The sequence below is a fragment of the Lynx canadensis genome, chromosome E1, assembly GCF_007474595.2.
Source record: "Lynx canadensis isolate LIC74 chromosome E1, mLynCan4.pri.v2, whole genome shotgun sequence".
Classification (NCBI taxonomy): domain Eukaryota; kingdom Metazoa; phylum Chordata; class Mammalia; order Carnivora; family Felidae; genus Lynx; species Lynx canadensis.
Window position 1 is genome coordinate 14,363,087 of NC_044316.2, and position 17,976 is coordinate 14,381,062.

Here is a 17,976-nt window from a genome sequence, read left to right on the forward strand (position 1 = left end):
AACAACTAACTGTACTCAAAAACTGGAGGGGCTCCTTAGGCCTTGGCTGGATCCTTGTGGAGTAGCATCAACCCCAGAAACTCTGTAGATGAGGTCAGGGCTGTAATAGGGTTTCTTCTGTGCAGGCTTGGGCCTCTAGCCAAGGTTGAGCATCATCCCACCCTTCAGCTGGTAGTTCAGAGGGTCTACAGCAGTTCTGGAGGAGAAAGCAGAGAACCCAAGACGCCAGAGTCTGACAGGAGACTAGCACACAACCCTCAGGGATCAGGACGGAGGAACCCTAACTCTGTAGCCCAGGCAGAACCATGCCAGGGGACCTCTTCCCAAAACTTCTCAGATGTAAACTCTTCCAACTCAGCCACCAAGGCCTCCTTCCCTTCAGCTTGGGACTTAAGACTTCTACCAAACGTGTGCACTCACAAGCTTGTCCTGGAGACTCACAACTGCAAACACTTCCCTGTTTGGTGCTTCCCTGGAGGTTGTATGGAAGGCCAGAAATCCAGACTTCGGTTTCAAAATGGGTTTTTCTGTATAAGGAAAAAGATGCTCAAAATCCAAATCACCACTTTATTATGTGGCAGTCACAGTGCCAGCCCCTGCTTTTCCCATGCCACCCTCCACTCATCCAGGGGTCCACTGGCCTTTTTCACGTTTGAGTATCAGACGTCATGTTTGAGTATCCTGCTCCCTTTTTTCTTGAGTGTAGAGCTGGGCTTATAATAATTTGAGTCTAAAAAACTGATATGTCTCTTAATTGGTGATAGTGAGGAACACTACCGCACTTGAGCTCCCAGAACAGGGGAAAGACAGGGAGGCTGGAGTCCAGAGGCTGCCCCAAGGTCATGTGGGGGTAGGGGATGTAGGGCAGAGCCCCTGTTCATCTTTCACTCTGCAAACTGGTCCAAGAACTTGAGGTAGACCTGGCGCTGGGCTGCAGCTGCTGGAATGAAATGGCCACCAGAGTGGGTGAGGTTGATGGCTCCAGTGAATCGGCTAGCCAGTTGCATACTTTCCTGAGGGGGGATGACACAGTCAGTGTCCCCGAAAACATGGAGGGAAGGCAGCGACAAGGGGCCCTGCAGGATGGGTTCTTTGAGTCCAAGGCCCCGGGGACAGAAACCAGACACCAGGATGATAAACCTTGGCAAGGGAAAGCGAGGATCTCCCGCTTGGCCAAGGGCGCACACAAGGGCTGCTAGCGCGGCCCCCTGGCTGAAACCAAGAAGCCCATCAAAAGGCCCCAGTTTCTTCAGTGCCTGTGCCACGGTTCCCAAGGCTTCCTCCAGACCTCTGCACACTGTGGGATGGCTCAGGGCGTTGAAAACGTCTGCTTCCTGTTCTGAAAACCACCAGCCTCGAGGCTGCTCCTCCGGAAGGCAGGGCTCTAAAGTGATATAGGGGAAAGGATGGGGTTAGAGCAAGCGGGTATCTAGGGGAGAAGAAATGAAAAAGAGAGGCACGGAGGATTTGGGAGTGACAGTAAGGAAAGGGAGGCGGCTGAGGGGAAGGGAGAAAGTCTGGGGAAATGAGGTGGAGAACAGGGTGGCACGGAGAAAGGGGGATGACACATCAAGGCGGAAGCCTGTGAGACTGGGAAGGAAGAAATGAAGGGTACGGGCAGAGGGAAGGAATGAGGCGAGGATACAGCGTGGGGGTATGCCAAAGGGTGTCGTGGAGACGACGCTAGATAAAAAGACTCCGTGCTTTTCTTGGGCAGGGCCGTCTCACCGGGCAGGGCCGTCTCGCCGGAGGCTGGCCCGACGCTCTCGGGGCCCGCGGCATTCGCGACCAGGTGCGGGCCGCTGAGGCACACGAGCTCGGCGCGGCCCCGCAGCGCCTTCCTCAGGGCTCCCGTCTTCTCGCGGAAGGCCCGCTCGCTCTGTCGGAAGCCCGCCAGCCCCAACACCCGCAACGGCCGCCGCGCCGCCATCTTGCCGGGCAAGGCGCCAGGGGCCGGAAGCAGACTTTCCCGAGCGGAAGTCGAATATGCAAGGGGCGGGACCAAATGCTGGCACCACCCCGAAGGCGGGCCATAGAGCGAGCGGGGGCGTTCCCAGAACAACCCGGAGGGGAAAGGTGTGGCCGGAGGAGGGGTGGATACCTGAGACCAAGGAGGGTCTACGGAATGAGCGGAGCTCCCTTTTCTTCTCTGCAGCTGCAATCGTTGCAGGCCGCTGCTGGAGTAGGGCGCGTGGGCTCCTCCTGTATTTGCATCTGAGGTCCCAGACTTTGGTCAGGGTCTCAATTCTGCGACGTCCTCCACCCTGCTCCCGTGCATTCTCCGCAGCGGCCGCACGGCGGCGGCCTCGGCTCGCGTCGCTAGGGAGGCGGCCAGTGCGAGGCCGCGCCTTTGGTCTGTCCTCCTTGTTTGCAGTCCCTGCCTACCTTCGTCAGCGACGGCCGGCCCAGGGCCTGGGGGGGGCGGTTCCGTCCGTGGTTCACTGTCCACGGCCCCAAGGAACTGCCGGCGTAGAAGTCCATGGGGTAGGGTTGCTGCCAGGAAATGTCCCTCAGGGCGACCACTGCCTAGTGGGGGACAACAGGACAATAACATTTGCTGACTTTTTCTGGGCAGGATTTCTTAATTCAGTCTTCACGAGGGCCTATGAAGGTCCTATTATCCCCATGCCACAGAAAGGAAATGTGAGGCTCAGAGGGGTTAAAGGACTTGCCCAAAGCCACACAGCTAGGAAGTGACTCAGCTGTAACTAAGTGCTGTTCACCCACCCCACTCCAGATCCCTCCCTTGACAGAACCAGTACAAAGCCCACTCTACCTCAGGGATTTTCACAACTTGGTGTTACCTCATAGGGTGTCAGCAGCGGCTTGGGGAAGGCTGTGCCCCAGTCAATGGAAAGGCGTGGACATGCCACCTGCACCCACCTGGAAAGGGAAGTCAGGTCAAACCCAAGGAGGGGGGTGCTCCCCTTCTCCTGGGCAGCATGATGAAAAACATGACTGTGTCCCCAGCACACCCAATGAATGCTTACTATTCATTCTAAAGTAAAGATTGTCACCTAATGCTGTTTAGAATAACACTACAGCATTGCTTGTTTTCTCCTGTTTCCTCCAGTGACTATGAGCTTTCTGAGGGCAGGGGCTGGGCAGCTCATCTGTGATAATATCCCCAGAATCAAATTCTGCAGGTGCCAACCACTCCTCAAACTCATCTCGCACGTTATAATTGCAGCTACCTGTGAGCCCCCACGCTAGAGTGGGGTGACCCATAGCCAAGGGTAGCCCCTGCTGAATGAGTGGTCTGTAAACATTAAAATTTCATGGAAGCAATTCCCATTCACTCCAGTCTTCAATGTGTGCTGGGCAGGACTCAGATCTAAGCTTCTTAGCCAGAGTCATAGCTAGAGAGATAAGGGGAAGAAACTTACACATCCACCTCAGGAAACAGGCTAAGCTTGCTGGGGAAGATCTCAGAGAGCAGCAGCCTCATGAATGGAAGTCCCAAGGCTTGGAGCCGAGATTCCAGGTGCTGTTGGAAGAGGGAGGCCAAGCTCAGGTCACCATAATCAAGCAGCCAAGTCTAAATTTGTTAGCCCACTGATTTTCCCAGTTGGGTTTCTAGTCAGTCCCCTCCTCTAGAGGCCATCCCAAACCCGCTGACCTCCAGAATCTTAGGGCTGCCCTGGCGGCCCAAAGTGCCCAGGATAAGGCCCCAGGATTTAGCTGAGCGGGCTGTGGTTATGGCTTCTTGGCGGTTGGCCTGCATGCGCTGGTGGTCATAGTGCTCTCTGGATAAGACTTTGCTGTATGGGTCATATCTGGAAAAGAAGTTATCAGGGTCACAGTGACAGCCATTCACAGTGTATGTTGTACACATAGCTCCCCGACCCAGCCCCTTGGTCTGCTGAACCTTCAGGCTCCATGCAGGTAATTAGGAACAGAGGCAAGAGCAGAGACGGTCATTGGAAAGATCAGTCCCATAGCTGGAACAGGCAAAGGTGGGAGAGGGGTTTACGATCTCATTGTAAATACCAGGGGATGGGTGGGTACTGTGGAGCAGTAGCCTGGGTCTGACCCCCAGATTCAGAACCCGAGGACCTTAGATCCTTAGGGCTGCTGGCTGTGAAGTACCAGAGAATGAGGAAGTTTTGGCCAATCGAGGACCTCAGTGGCAGGGAGTCCCACCCCCTCCCTAGTGGGTCATCCCAGCTCAGCCCATACCGGTAAGCGGGGACACTAGGGTTAGCAATCATGACAGACTCCAGATGGAAGCGGCCATCTCCAAGATATCTGCAATGGGTAGAAAGGGGATGGTAAGCGTGGAGTGGAAAGGAAGGCATTGGCTTGGAGGTCCAGACTGAGTTCTTGGCCAGCTGTGCTAGTGTGTGTGTGTGTGTGTGTGTGTGTGAGAGAGAGAGAGAGAGAGAGAGAGAGAGAGAGAGAGAGAGAACTGGCATTTATTTCACCTCCTGTGAGGCCTTGGTTTCCTCACATGCAAAATAAGGAGTTTGAATCAGAGGAGTGTAAGGCCCCTCTAGTTATGTAATGCAGAATTGAAGAACTGCTCCCCACTGCTCAACCTTCTGGAGGAAGGGTAGAGGGGCAGCCAGGACCATGGGAAGGCCAGTCAGGGGTCCAGAGATCCTAACTTGGAGGTGGTAGGACAGGTTCTCCCTCACCTAGCTCAACACAAACCTGGCAAGTAGTGTTCAGGGTATCAATGATGCTGTAAACGTGGTTTCAGGGTAGACATTGGGTCTCTCCGCCCAAACTGGCTCTCAGGTCCTGTTACTGAGTTGTAACAACTACCGTATTGGATTTGTGCCTTCTGCGCACCAGGCCTGGGCTAAGCACTTGACATGTAGGACTTCACTCAGTCTTATCAAATAATCCTCCAAGCTACCTATAGTGTCTCTCTCCATTTTACAAGAGATACAACGGATGTTCAGGGATGTTAAGAAACTTGCCCAAAGTCACACAGCTATTAAGCAGTCTATTTGGACTTGATTCTAGGTTTAACCACCAGGATGTATTCAAGCATGCCCTGGGAGATACTGTCCTTAAAAGTAGCTTCCCGGGCCAAGGAGAAGCCAGAGACAAAGGACAATCTGCCATGGCAGCTCCTTCTTTCTTGGAGAGCACACTGAATTGTGATGAATGGCCAACACTCAAGAGTGTCCCTCCCTCCAACACACACCTTGAAGCCCCCAAGGGTAGGTGTCTACGAGCTCAGAATTATGTGGGCACAGGCACAGGGGAAATGCCCCTGGGGAGTAGGGCTGCAAGGTCTGGGCTGGGGAAGGCCCTGATGTGGGCCTGTCTAGGGGCAGGGGTGTTCTGTGTGGGAGCAGCAAGGCCTGTGGGGCCAGCATCTGCAGCCCCAGAGGTGGGGCTGAGTCAGGGGAGTGCCCCTCCCTGTTTCATTCCATTAGCCAGGAATGGGGCTCCCCTCCCCAGTCCCAGCCGGGGGAGCTGTCGGCTCTGAGGCTGGCTGCATTCACACAACATTAAGCATTTCCATTACCTAAAATAATTAGGCGGCAGGAGACATGCTGCTCCTGCTTGTTAGCTGTCCGGATGCTAAATTAATGGGGCTGCAGCCTGGGCGTGCCCATCTATCTTCTCCAATTATATTCCCACCACTTCTAGCCCACCTTCAGCCCCTGCTGTGAGGCCCCCTGACTCCTGCCCACTCTGGGCCTAGCCTCCTAGATGGACAGAGCACCTGAGAGGGAGACAGGAAACCTGAAACCCTATGTGGTCCCCATTTTACATGGTGACCTTGAGCAAACAGTTAAGGAGCTTTAGACTCCGTTTTCTTTCCTATATGATGAATATCAGGCTCCCTTCTAGGGTACACTTCTTATGTCTCTATAACTGGCCCCCCATTTTTCACTTACACAACAGCCTCCACCTCTTTGGGCAGGTGGGAGGATGTACAGCCCAGAATCTCCCCAGGAGATAGGGGCTTGCACTGTGGGACACTCACACGATACTCAGCTTTCAGCTCCTGGGCAGCTGCCTGTAGGGATAATGACAGAAGGGAAGCAAGTGGGTGAGGGGAGAGAGCCAGAGCCAGATGACCAGCCTGGAGCACCTCACATGGGACCCCAGGAATAGTCTGGAGGATGGTGCTATCTGTCCACTTACCTGCAAGGTTGACACAAACTGAATGGTGCTGACCAAGGCAAGGGAACTGGCTGGGGGGAAGGTGAGGCGGATAGAATCCAGGAGGTGGGTAGTATCTATCCGGATGTCCACAAAGACGTACAGCACCGGAAGTCTTGGACCGAGGTGTCCATGGGAACTGGGAGGAGGGTAGAGATCAGGAGACTATTTTGGAAAGCCAGAGGGGCAGAGGGCCTGCCAGGGCCAAAGCCTCTGTGCAGCCAGGACCAGTGGCTTCAGCCTAGGGATAAAAGGAAGGGGTGTGAGGGGGGTGGCGGTCACAGGTCCCTCAGAAGCTCCTTCTCTGTCACTCGGCCAGGGGCCCAGCCTGCTCTACCACCAACAGCCTTTCAAACACCCACATCTGGGACAGCAACACTGTTTCCAAGGCAACCAAATCCAAAGGAAAGATCCACCTGCAGAGCAGGAAGGCCAAGGCCATCCCAGAAACTGGGAGGGACCTCCTGCCTGCAAGCAAGACAAGAAGGCACTGTGATGGGTGATTAGCATGCAGTTCTGCCCCTCTGCCTCCCTGCCAAGATCCCGGCCCACCGTACCCAGGCAGCTGTGGCCATAGTGCACCAGGAAGTCAGCTCCCAGGGCCCTTGCAGTAAAGTCATCCACACAGCAGGCCCCATACGTCACATCACCCATCACCATCGCTTCGGCCTCTGTGAACCTGTGGGGGGGACGGGGTGGGGTGGGGGGAGTGGAGCCAGGGGAACAATGAGATGGTGACACAAGGGTGAGGTGGGAGAGAGACCTACCCTGTGGGGTATCTCAGGGCCCAGCTCCTCTCTCCCTACCCCCCACAATCACTTGGGCTGGCAGCTGCCACTTCTGCCAACAAAGAGTAGGAGGAGCCCAGCTGCCACATCCCCCAGTCCTGGCAGCAGCTCCTGGAACTGTGTAGCTCTATGAGGATGGTCTCTGTAGCACCCAGTTCCTCTGTCCAAGCTCAGATTGCAGAAGGACCCCCACCCCTCAGCTGGGCATACACGGGGTCAAATACAGACCTCTGATGCCCCGATCATCCCACCCAGAGCAATGAGTGCGTATACACATGCAAAGGCACCCACTCCCAGGCCTTGACACTGTGGTGTGCGTGGGCAGGCATGTATGGGTACACACAGCTTCCCTGTCACCCAGACCCCCTGCTACAGGCTGGGATCCCCACCCTTAGTTAGGGCCCTCTGTGCCCAGGATGGGGGGACCCATGAACAGCTCCCCCACAGCACATGGCACCACACATACCTCGTGCGTCAGAAAGAGTGGGCTCTGGCCAACACATTGCCATAAGATCTGCTGCCAGGCCTGAATCACTAGGGGACAGGGGTGGGTGGGGAAGACCCCACACTCCCCAAATTCACCATGGTAATGCAACTGGAGGACCAGTTCTTCCCTGAGAGACCCACCCCTGGGGCGTGGGGCCTGGCTTGGTGACCAGAGTCTCCCCATTCCTCTCCTGGGGGTGTGGTGGGGAAAGCTGAGCTACTGTCAGTCAGCATCCGCCCCTCCTCCCCCTTCCCCAAATCAGTCTGTGCACAGAAGCAGATTATTCAACTCCTTAAAATGCAGCCCAGGCATCTGAGTCAGCCAGAGCACTTAATTTTTTATAGATTAAAATGTATGCAAATTGGCCTGAGCCCCAGAGAGCATCCCCAAGGGGCAAGAGGGTGGGAGCTGGGAAGTGAGTCTGTGGCAGCAGGATGAGAAGCAGGGGGGGGAGGGCAGCAGCAGGGAAGTGGGAGGTTCCCATCACGAGATGACCTCCCCTTTCTCCATTCCCCCTCCCTGTTCCAGTGCTGGTTCCAGATGGCTGAACACTCCCCACCCCCGACCCCCAAGGATGTCTCATTGTAATGAAGAAACTTAGAGGGAAGAGGAACTGAATACCATCTCCTAGACATTTCTCCCGCACCAAGCCCCTCTTTGCCCTACTCCCCCAAGTGTGCCAGAGAAAAAGTTCACCCTGGCTAGACCTGATGCTGACAACTGAGCTCATTCCAGGTCAGCACCAAGGATTCTTAGGTTCCTCTTCAGACCCCATCACCTGCTCTGGACTCAGCTTTGAAGATACTGGAATTGACTCATTCCTCCCCCCTAAATATTTTAGGGAAAGAGAGTTATATGGACAAAACCAAGCAGGACAGGCTGGGATCTCAGCAGGCTGGGAGTTTAGTTTTGGCTTTTTCCCTTTGTGTGTGTATGGTTATGGGAGGGGATAGGGTAAGGTCAAGGTCCAGAAGGAAAAAAATGTCAACAGGCAGAGCTGTAACAGGCATGGGGAAAACCTTGGCTCAGCTTCTTCTCCAGTGCCCCAGGCCTCACCTTTCCAAGATATCCACAATGGTGCAGGCAAAAAGGAGAAGGCCTTCAGGCATTTGCAAGGCCACTGAAAGACAAGAGCAGAGACATGAGAGCCAAGGGCTGGAAAAATGCTGGGATGGGGCTACTACCCCTGACTGAGCCAGGCAACCTCACCACCCCTACCCCATCTCAAAGCTTGAGGGCTCACCCTTCTTGGCCTGAGCCTGTTGAATCCTCCAGATGGTCTTGGGAATCTCAAAGTTATAGTTGGAAGGCAAGACTTGAATGGCTGCCTGCAGGTGGGGGTTGTTCAGGATCTCAGGGGGGATCTGATTGGCCAAGCGTCCCCGAGGGGCTCGACCTAGGACAACGCAAGGCCTGAGTTGGCTCCTGGCCTAAAACAGCCAGACCCAGCTAAGCTGTTAACACCACCCAAGTTTCAAGCCCAGATCCCAGATGCCAAGGGGCTTGGCCCAGCCTTCTTCCCCACTGAATTCATTCTGAAGCTGGAAAGAGAATCCATTAAGCAAGGAAGACAGCTGCATAATTAGTTTCCAGGTTGAGAGATTACTGGAAATCAGAGACTTAAGCCCATGAATGGGGCATAGTGCATACCTTACCTCTGGAGAACAGAAATGATACCAGGAGACTGTACTGAGGACAAACAGAAAAAAGTCCACACAACTGCTCCTTGATAAAGAACAACTCTGAGGGAAAGCCTAGCCACCCTAGCACCCTGGGAAAATGTCTCTCTTCCCCCAGTCCCTGAGAACACCTTGAAGTTCTGAGGTCCTAAATATGAGATGTATAAGCCAACTGTTACAAGTACTACAAGTACTATTTTAAAAGACTGCCCTCTTTTATTTTTTTAAGTTTATTTATTTATTTTGAGAGAGAGCTCACAAGCCAGCAGAATCCCAAGGCGCCCCAAAAGACTGCTCTCTTTACTCATGTCCCACTGACTAGGTCTACACGGATGAATTCCTACACTCTTCCCTCTCCTCATTTAAAAGAGAAATAAATGGGGCGCCTGGGGGGCTCAATCAGTTGAGTATCTGATTCTTGATTTTGGTTCAGGTCATAATCCCAGGATTGTGGGATCGAGCCCCACATCTGGCTCAGCGATGAGCATGGGGCCTGCTTAGGATTCTCTCTCTCCCTCTGCCCCTCTTTGCACTCTCTAAAAAAAATGAAATAAAGTTAATAATAATAATAATTAAATTAGATTAAATTTTTTAAAAAAGGGAAACAAACAACAAACATTTAACTGACTTAACAAGTTCCCTAGTCCCATAGTTCCACCCCTGGAAAGATGGAAAGAACACACTCTTATTAGGACTGGGGGCAAACAGGTAAAGACAGAGAAGTGATTTCGCCCTTTAGGGGCTGGTAGTCTAGTGGGAGCAAACGCAGGTATGCAAATTACAACCCTTTGATTAAAGAAAACAGTGTAGCCCATAGCAAAACTGCAGCCCTTAATTTGCATCCTACTCTCCACAGTTCAGTTTAGCTCAACCCCTATTATATCTTTAGGAACCAGATAGTTTGGGAATGTGACAAGGAAGGCAAGAAATGTATTGAATGAATATTTACTGAACCTGTAGTTTGTGCCAGAACTTCTGCTAGGGCCCTTGACTACTATGGGAGGGTTGCTCCTAGACATGACCCTTCACCCTCTGCCTGTGGATGGATGGTGGTAGTGATGATGGTGCAGTGGAGAATTAGCATGGCAGGCTGGGATCCTGAGACCAGAGGTGAATGTTACCCCTGCCATCGTTTTTGTTCAGTTGTTTCGAAGGCCTTCGAACAACCAGCTCAGAACCCTGGGCCCCACAAAAGCTCCTCTGACAGGGCCAAGTCCCTTGTGGTCTTGGGGTGTGGGAGCTGCTGGCCTTAGTAGCTCAATTAGTCCCCAGGACCAGTAGGCTCCTCCTCCTTTATCACGTGCCTGTAATCTTCTGTTTACAACAGCATTCTGCGGTAGACAGAGGTCCTGGAGGGCAGGACTGTCGTCTAGTCCCTCCATCCAGTAGAGGCCTGGCATTCAGTGGGCCCTCAGTAAGTGCCTGGTGAATGAAACCCGCTTCTTTCCTGAAAGCACTGCCTGAGGGCCCACTTGTAGAATGGCCGCTGCAACGCTCCAGTTTTTCCTCCCGGTCGGGTCCGCCTTATCCGTGAGTCCTCCTGAGCCTGTCTGCCCGCCAAAGCAGGAGGGCAGCGTTTCCGGCGTGAGGACTACAGGCTCCTAGGAAGGGCTGCTTCCGATCGAGCCCGAAGACTGCAAAAAGGAAGACCGGTCCCTCTGGGCTCCAGCGAAAGCCGCGGTACCCAGTGACGGCGGGGCCCTCGGGGTCCGGTGGAGAAAGGCCGCCGCTGTTAGAGGGGGCTGGTTCTGTCCCTAACTTGAGGGCCCTAACCTGCGATGTGAGGTCTTGCGGCCGCAGAATGGTAGTACTTACCTCTGCCAGGGCCGCTTCGGCCGCCGGGCTCTGCAGCCACCGACTCCACCAGCGCCGCCATCACTGGCCTGCCCACGTGGAGATCAAAAAGGCAGCGCTAGAAGAACGCGGAGAGCTCAGACATTGCGATCAACCGCCGATCGCTAGCGAGGGGCGGGAATTTGCTGGGCGGGGACCAGGAAGGAGATGATAGGGGCGGGGCTATCGCAAGTCCCTCTTAGCCCGGAAGGACGGGGCTCTCCCGAGCCCCTAGAACACAGCAGTTGCGCTCTCCTGGCTGCCCAGGCTTCTCCGCTCAGCTCCCGGCCCGCCCGACCTGGCATTCCCAGGCCAGTGCTCCTCTATTTGCCGACTCCTTGCCCGAATTCTACAGTCTGTCTTGTGAATGGGGACCCCCCCCCCAAGTCTCCCTTCTGCTCCTCTCCCAGTATCCCCTCCTGGTAAGCAGTGGAGGCCATGTAGGTAGGCCACATTCTCTAACTCAGAGGACCCCACTGCCCAAACAAGACAGAACTCAGCTCCACTCAGCCCAGCTCCAAATTGAGTCCTGGTGCTGATTTCAGGAGCACCAGAGGGCTCTTACCTTTAGAACCAAGTGTGGAAGGTTCCCATATGAAAAACTACCAATTTGGGAAGACCCCAAATCTGAGGGTGCTTTCCTGGGGCAGGGAGACGGTCCAAGGATTTGAACAGCCTAAACTGTTTGGATTCTGGCCAACATTGCTCTGCCTAGGCGGCCCCACAAGCCTAGATAGTCTTTCTCTGGCTTGGGCATGGGCTCCTGTGATCCCAAAGAGAAGGCAGAGTGGCCAGTGAGGCAGCCTTGACGTTTGGAAGAGCAGAGTACCTGCAGGACTGGCCCTCAACAAGGTCTGCCCTAGAGAGCAAAGGTCCCCAGGGCTGTTTGCCCATCCAGCCCTCTGGCACCATCTTCCTCTTTTGGTGGTGGTGATGTGAGCACTGCTGGCCCTTTAAGGTAGCTCTGTGGCCTCGGGCTCCCCTGGAGGCCCTCCTTGCTTGGAAACTCCTAATTAAAGTGCATGGAGAAGTGAAAAACAAGCAGCCAGGGACAGGCCCTGCCTGGGAGGCTGCCCAGAGAAGAGGGATACATGGGCTGGCTGAGAGTGAGCAGCCAAGGGGAGGGCCAGAAAGGGTCAATGCTCTGCCCCTCAGGCCACTGACCGATGCTCTTAGGACAGTTACAACTTTGGACTGAACTGTGGCCAACATCGGTCTCAGGAACACCCTCTTGCCTTGATAAGAGTCCAGCCCGGAATGTCCCTGGTTCTTTGGACCCCCAGGGTGCAAGATCTCAATTCCAGGGATCCCCTGAGTCCAGCCCTTCCCCCTTCAGGACACGAAGGCCCAGCCAACCGGCAGCTTTAGTTCTGGCTGCAGCTGTGAGTTTGGCAAGGGGGCGGGTGGGGATTGACTCTAGCAGAATAGTGGCTTCTCCCTAGCAAGCACACCACCCCTTAGGGTCTTCCCTAGGCAGAGGTGGGGCCTGTTGATGATGGAAGGCCCCCATCCTCATAACATTGCCCTACAGCCTCTGGGCTGAATGAGCTGTTCTTGCACCCATTAGGAAACCAGGTGATGTCTAGAAGAACTAACATGTACCCCAAGATACTGCAGTGAAGGACATTGAGGGCTGCCATTCAACTTGGGCTGAGAACACCTCCATCTGTTTGTGGGGGGTCTCCCTGCCTGAGTTACTCAGCAGTCTGAGTAATTACTGCCTGACAAGAAGGCAGGCACAGTGCACCCCCACGTTACACCACAACACCCGCCTACAGTCACCCCCACCCCCTGGCTGGACTCCAAAGCAGCATCCAGCCCTCCTGAGGCCTGAAATAACTCTGCTTCTCACACTCACGCCCAGCCCCAGCCAACTTTGCCTAAGATGCTAGAGTTTGTGGGGCAAGGGGGTTATGGGGAGGCAGCTCATGGAGTTGGAAGGAGGATTAGCATACCCTGATTCAGGCCTACACTTTGGCACTGATTGCTCTGTGACATTGAGCAAGTTGTTCAGACTCCCTGAGCCTCAGTTAACTCATGGAGAGCCTCTGCAGTGCCCAGTGCCTTAAGTTCAGCTTTAATGTCTGCCTGGCAGGGCTCAGGCAGGGTGTGAGGTCAGTCCAGCCCTGCAGCTGGTCAAAGCTAAGAGAATGCCTCACCTTCAGTTCATCCCAAGATGGACCAATCTTTTATATTTTTTTAAAGTTTATTTTGAGAGCGAGAGAGAGCAAGAGAGAGTACATGTGAGCAGAGGAGGGGCCAAAAGAGAGGGAGAGAGACTCCCAAGCAGGTTCCACACTGTCAGTGTGGAGCCCAACATGGGGCTCGAACTCATGAACTGTGAGATCATGACCTGAGCTGAAGCCAAGAGTCAGACGCTTAACCGACTGAGCCACCCAGGCACCCCCATGATGGACCAATCTTCTTAATCTTCAGAACAAAGTTACTTTTTCCACTACCAAGCATTTGCACATTCTCTTCTGCCTGGAATGTCCTTTTTCCTTCTCCGCCCTCAAGACCCAACCTAAATGGCATCTCTTTAGTGAAGATTTCCTTGATGGTCCTTCACCCCCTTGCAAAGCTAGCAGAGCCCCCTCCCACACTTGATGTCTCCTCGTCATATTCTAAGATGGCTTGTGGGTCTTTCTTCCTAAACTATGCCATAAGCTTCTGGAAGTCCATATCTATGTAGTTAGCTCAAATACAGAGCCTGGGTGCCATTGAATGCATGTGTGAGAATGAATGATACTGGCCTTCTTTTGAACCTTCCTATCATACCAAGTTTTTCTCCATGGAATCACAACTCATTCTCACTTCAGTTAGCTCTCTTAGACATCACCTGCTCAAAGCAGCACTCCCTGACCCCCTCATATCAACTCTGTACTATATCCTGCTTTTCTTCCAAACACTGCCTGATCTCGACTTTTTCATTTGCTCCCTATTAACTATAAACTCCACAAAGGCAGAGACCTTGTCTTTTCCATTGGCTGAATCCTTAGGAATAGTAGTGTCCCACAGGATAGACCCTCAATAAATGTGTATTGAATGAGTGACTTAGCCTACTTTTTCCTTTCCTAGGACCCCTCTTATCCCAGGCCAGTAGGGGGTGCCGCCTCCACCCAGGATCTCTCCAGGCCTGAACCTTCTCAGCTCAACTCAACTGGCCCCCCCGCGGGGCCAGCTTTCTAGGCGGTGCCTCCACCATCTTTCAGGAAGCCCCGGGCGGGGTCTGTGTAGACTGAAGGAGACCAGGGAACCCCCTAGGCGGGGATAGCCTACTTGAGCCCCACTTTGGTTCTTCTCTTTCTCTAGGATTTACAACTGGGCCTCACTGAATGCTTGCTGAATGGACTAGACCAGCCTGGGCGTTCGCCACACCTCCCCCCGCCAAAAGAATAGTATCGGGGGACGGTGGATGTGAAGCGGCTGGGTCCGCGGGAGCTGTCCTGGGCGAGGAGGAGCCGTCGAGCCTCCGAGAAGCAAGCGGAGCCGGCTAGAGAGGATATAGGCAGGGGTGCTGACTTGTGACTGGGGTCTCATGGCGGTTGTCTGCCCCAGCTGGTGGGCAGAGCGCACGCTTCCAGCCGCCTGTCTCGGTGACCTCCAGCCAGGAAGGGCGAGCGGGCGGGGGTTGGGCTGCGGGTGCGAGCTCCGGGAAGCCCGAGGGGCCCGGGAGGGGCTTTCGAGTGACCCGACGGCCGGCCCGGGGCTGGGGCAGGTACTTGGAACAACGCGGGCCAAGGATCGTCCCCGGGGGCGGGCGCAGCGAAAACACCTTGGGAGGCGGCGCCGTGCGGCTGAGCGCCGCTGCCCTGGGAATAGGACGGCGCTCGGCACCGCGAGCTGAGAGCACTTTCATAAATTTGTATGGGAGGCGCGTGAGCGGGGGGGGGGAGCGGAGCGAGAGGGAGGGAGCGAGCGAGCGAGCGAGGGAAGGAGGGAGGGAGGAGGAAAGGTGGGGGAAGCCGGGGGGTTGGGGGGAGGAAGGGAGGCGCCCCGCTCCGCCGATCACCGGGTCCTGCAAACGCGCGCCGGGCGCTTTCCCCGGAGCTCGGCGGTGGTGCGAGCGCCCTTTTGCAGCAGCCGCGGGGCGGCGGCCCGAGGGGGCGGAAAGGAGGGGGCCGCAGCCCGGCGGCCGGGCGGCCGGGGGGCGGCGTCCCCTCTCAAAACCGCCTGCAAAGAGCTCGGGGCTGCAGAGGCAGGCCGCCGGCTCCGCGGAGCAAGCCGCTTGTCCCGGGGCTGAACGAGCGCGCCGGGCTGCCAGGCAGCGCCGCGGTTGCTAGTGGGCGCCGGTGCCCTCGGCGCGGGGCTCGGGCTCACCATGCCCCTGAGGGGCCTGGCTGCCGGGCACAAGCGGATCCCCGGCTTGCCCCCGCCTCGACGCGCTCGGATTAGCTGCAGCCGGCGCCCAAGGATTTGAATCCGGACTCCGGGAGGGAGCGCGCCTAGGCCGACCTCGGAGTGGCGGCCCCACGGCCAACATGCTTCGCAAAGGTGAGTTGGAGCTGAAGGGGCAAGTTGGAGTTGAGTGTGCACGGGACAGAGCCGCGAGGCTGGGAGCCAGCCGCCTGAGAGCTGCCCGGCGCCGGGGCTCCTGGCCGGGGAAGCAGCCCCTGGCGGGCTGGCGGGCTTTGCGGGGACGCACCTGCGGAGGGGTTGCTGCTGGAGCTCAAGCCCCTGTCGGTGACCAGTTGCGAGACACGGATTTGCTCCGTGGATCTAGCGGCCAGGCCTAGGGATCTGGCTCGGCGAGGTCATTTAGAGACCACAGTGAATGATGGAAGGGGAGGTGGCCTTCTGGGACCTTTGCTTTGCCATTATAAAGTTTTGCAGTTGCAGGCTCCATCCCCTGCGCGGGCACATGCTGCCAGTTCTGCCGCTTTGACCGTGCCGGGTGTAGCCCGCGCTCCAGTGCGGCCAGCGGTCAGTGACCGCGGGCCCGGGCGCTCACTGCGCGCCCTCGCTTCTCAGGCGGGGCCCGGACACGGGCACCTTTCCTGCAGTCTGCTTTGGTCCTCAGGGACGGGCTCTGGGTACCCAGCAGCCGAGGGAAGGTGGCCAGCGCCTGATGTCCGGTTCTTCAAACTTTCCTCTCTGACTGGAGCAGAAAAATGCGAAGGCGGGGGGCAGCGCGGGTTGCGTGCGCGGCAGGTGCTAGGCTCAACTTGAGGGGAGCTGGCCCCGCGCGACCACCTAACCACGACCCTCCCTCTCCCTCCGCCGCCCGGCTCATTGCAGAGCGTTGCAAAGTTGGCGCGGGTGCTGGGGAAGTCCCGCCGCGCCCCCACGTGGCTGCCGCGCGGGGAGCTGTCCCCAGGGCCCAGGGAGGGCAGGTGACCACGCCGTGAGCCTGCAAGTCCCGTCTCCAGCTATCCCGGCCTCTGCGTCTGCCTCCCTCCCTTTCCAGGTCCGGGCGAACTGCGGCGCTCCGCCGGGACCCTCTCGTCCCTGGACCCGGCCGGGTGGCCGGCGAGTCTCGGCGCCTGTGTCTGGCGACCCGGGCCCTGCGGGAGCCGGTTGAGGCGAGAGCTCAGGTAGCTGAGGGGCCTGATCCCTGCGCTCAGCGCTCCTGCCTTAATCCGCCCCTGTTTCCATGGCAACAGACCGAGGTGTCGTAAGCACAGGATTCTGACCTCACAGTAGGATAGGGAAGGAGAAAACGGGCAGGGGGAGGTGGCGGAGGAATGGGAAGCGAAGCCTCAAGATGGGCGGAGAGGAGCAGGCGCGGGGGTCACGGAGGAGACCCCACTAGCAGGTGGGACAGGTGGGTGAAGAAACCACACCTTCGCTGGACGCAGTAAAGGCTCTGTGGTGGTCCAGGCTTGCTCAGGCCTACCGGGAAGCCTTGGTTGCCCCATCGTGTCAATAGTCACAAACTTGTGTGTGACTTGTGTCTTCCACGTGGGCCTGGACAGTGCGGGGGAAACGCTGGCTGCCTTTTACTGTGGTGTGGGAAAAGTCCCTGCGGCTGTTTGGAGAAACCACTTCACGGATACACCCAGTTCCTTTTCTCTGCAGAAAGAGACTAAAAGTCCTTTTCAGCAGCTAGCGGTGCTGGCCTGAGTGTCTGCACACAGAAGGGGCTTTTTACAGAACTGAGCAGAAGCCCAGGTCTGAGAAGCTTCGGCCTGGAGTGTGTAGACTTGCCCTGGTGCGTAAGGCTTCCCAGGCAGTTTTAAAAAGCCGCCATGTCTGGGTTGCCTCGTCTGTGATGGAGATAATAGAGGGAAACTGACGTCTCATTTTCCTTTTGGTCTGTTGTCTTTTTGGCAGTTTCTAGTTTAAAGTGAGCCACAAAGCAGCCCATGCACTTCATTTATATGGCTTAGGTGCCCAGGGAGGCTTGAAGTAACCTCCAGGAGCCTCCCTTTCCCATCCAGAGACCCAACCTGGAATGAGCCCAGTGCATCCTGGGGGCTGCTCCCCTTGGAGGAGGCCACTTACCCTGCTCAAGAGGTGGCTGCTGGAGGCTTGGCAGTCATATGTGTTCACCACTTGGGCTATTTTTCCCTTCCTTCATGGCTTGGTTGATGAGAGAGTTTCTTCCAGCAAAGAGGTTTCCACCTGGATTGACCAGGGGAAAACAGAGCAGAAAAACCTTTTGCTGGTCTATGCTCGACTCCAGTGGCCTGCAGCCTTCTACTGGGACATTGTGTGGGCAAAGGACTTTCATTTTGGTCCTTTGCTGGACATTCTTCTCTCTGTCCCTGATTGTGATCACCAGGACTTGTTTCTTTTGCACACATGTACAAGACACTCGGATTCCCCGTGTGGATTCTAGCTATGTGCTGAAAGCCAAAGGTATGCCTGAGGCCAATGCCAAGGGAGGTGGCCATTGAAGTGTTTGCTTCTCGAATTGTTCCCCAAAGCTCCAAGCAAAATGTTACAGGGTGGGTTCAGACAATTGTTGCAGTTTCCCTGCCTATCAGCTGCAGGGCCCTGCATGGGGTCCTAGACCCGAGGGAGTTTTATAGTCCAGCTTTGGAAGAGGGTTTGAAAAAAGAAAGAGCTGCCATTCCTAGATCCTGGGGGCAGAGTGGAAGAGAAAAACCCTCTTTTCTGT

The 17,976-nt window shown here is 55.8% G+C and overlaps 2 protein-coding genes across 2 annotated transcripts; both read right to left on the reverse strand.

The window, feature by feature from the left end:
* Positions 1-553: 553 nt before the first annotated feature.
* Positions 554-2,049, reverse strand: OVCA2 (OVCA2 serine hydrolase domain containing). The gene is made up of 2 exons (XM_030296204.1): positions 1,729-2,049; positions 554-1,384 (listed from the first exon to the last, which is right to left on the reverse strand). Exons 1-2 carry the CDS (start codon positions 1,928-1,930, stop codon positions 885-887), a joined length of 702 nt encoding a protein of 233 aa, XP_030152064.1. The 5' UTR covers positions 1,931-2,049; the 3' UTR covers positions 554-884.
* Positions 1,301-10,965, reverse strand: DPH1 (diphthamide biosynthesis 1). Its single transcript, XM_030296203.2, is given in 14 exon segments — positions 1,301-1,384; positions 2,102-2,214; positions 2,386-2,526; positions 2,805-2,883; positions 3,387-3,487; positions 3,620-3,776; positions 4,180-4,248; positions 5,859-5,980; positions 6,109-6,233; positions 6,236-6,265; positions 6,684-6,805; positions 8,458-8,521; positions 8,645-8,797; positions 10,896-10,965. Coding segments are annotated over 13 exon segments (1,320 nt in total). The 5' UTR covers positions 10,957-10,965; the 3' UTR covers positions 1,301-1,384; positions 2,102-2,118.
* Between the last annotated feature and the right edge of the window lie 7,011 nt (positions 10,966-17,976).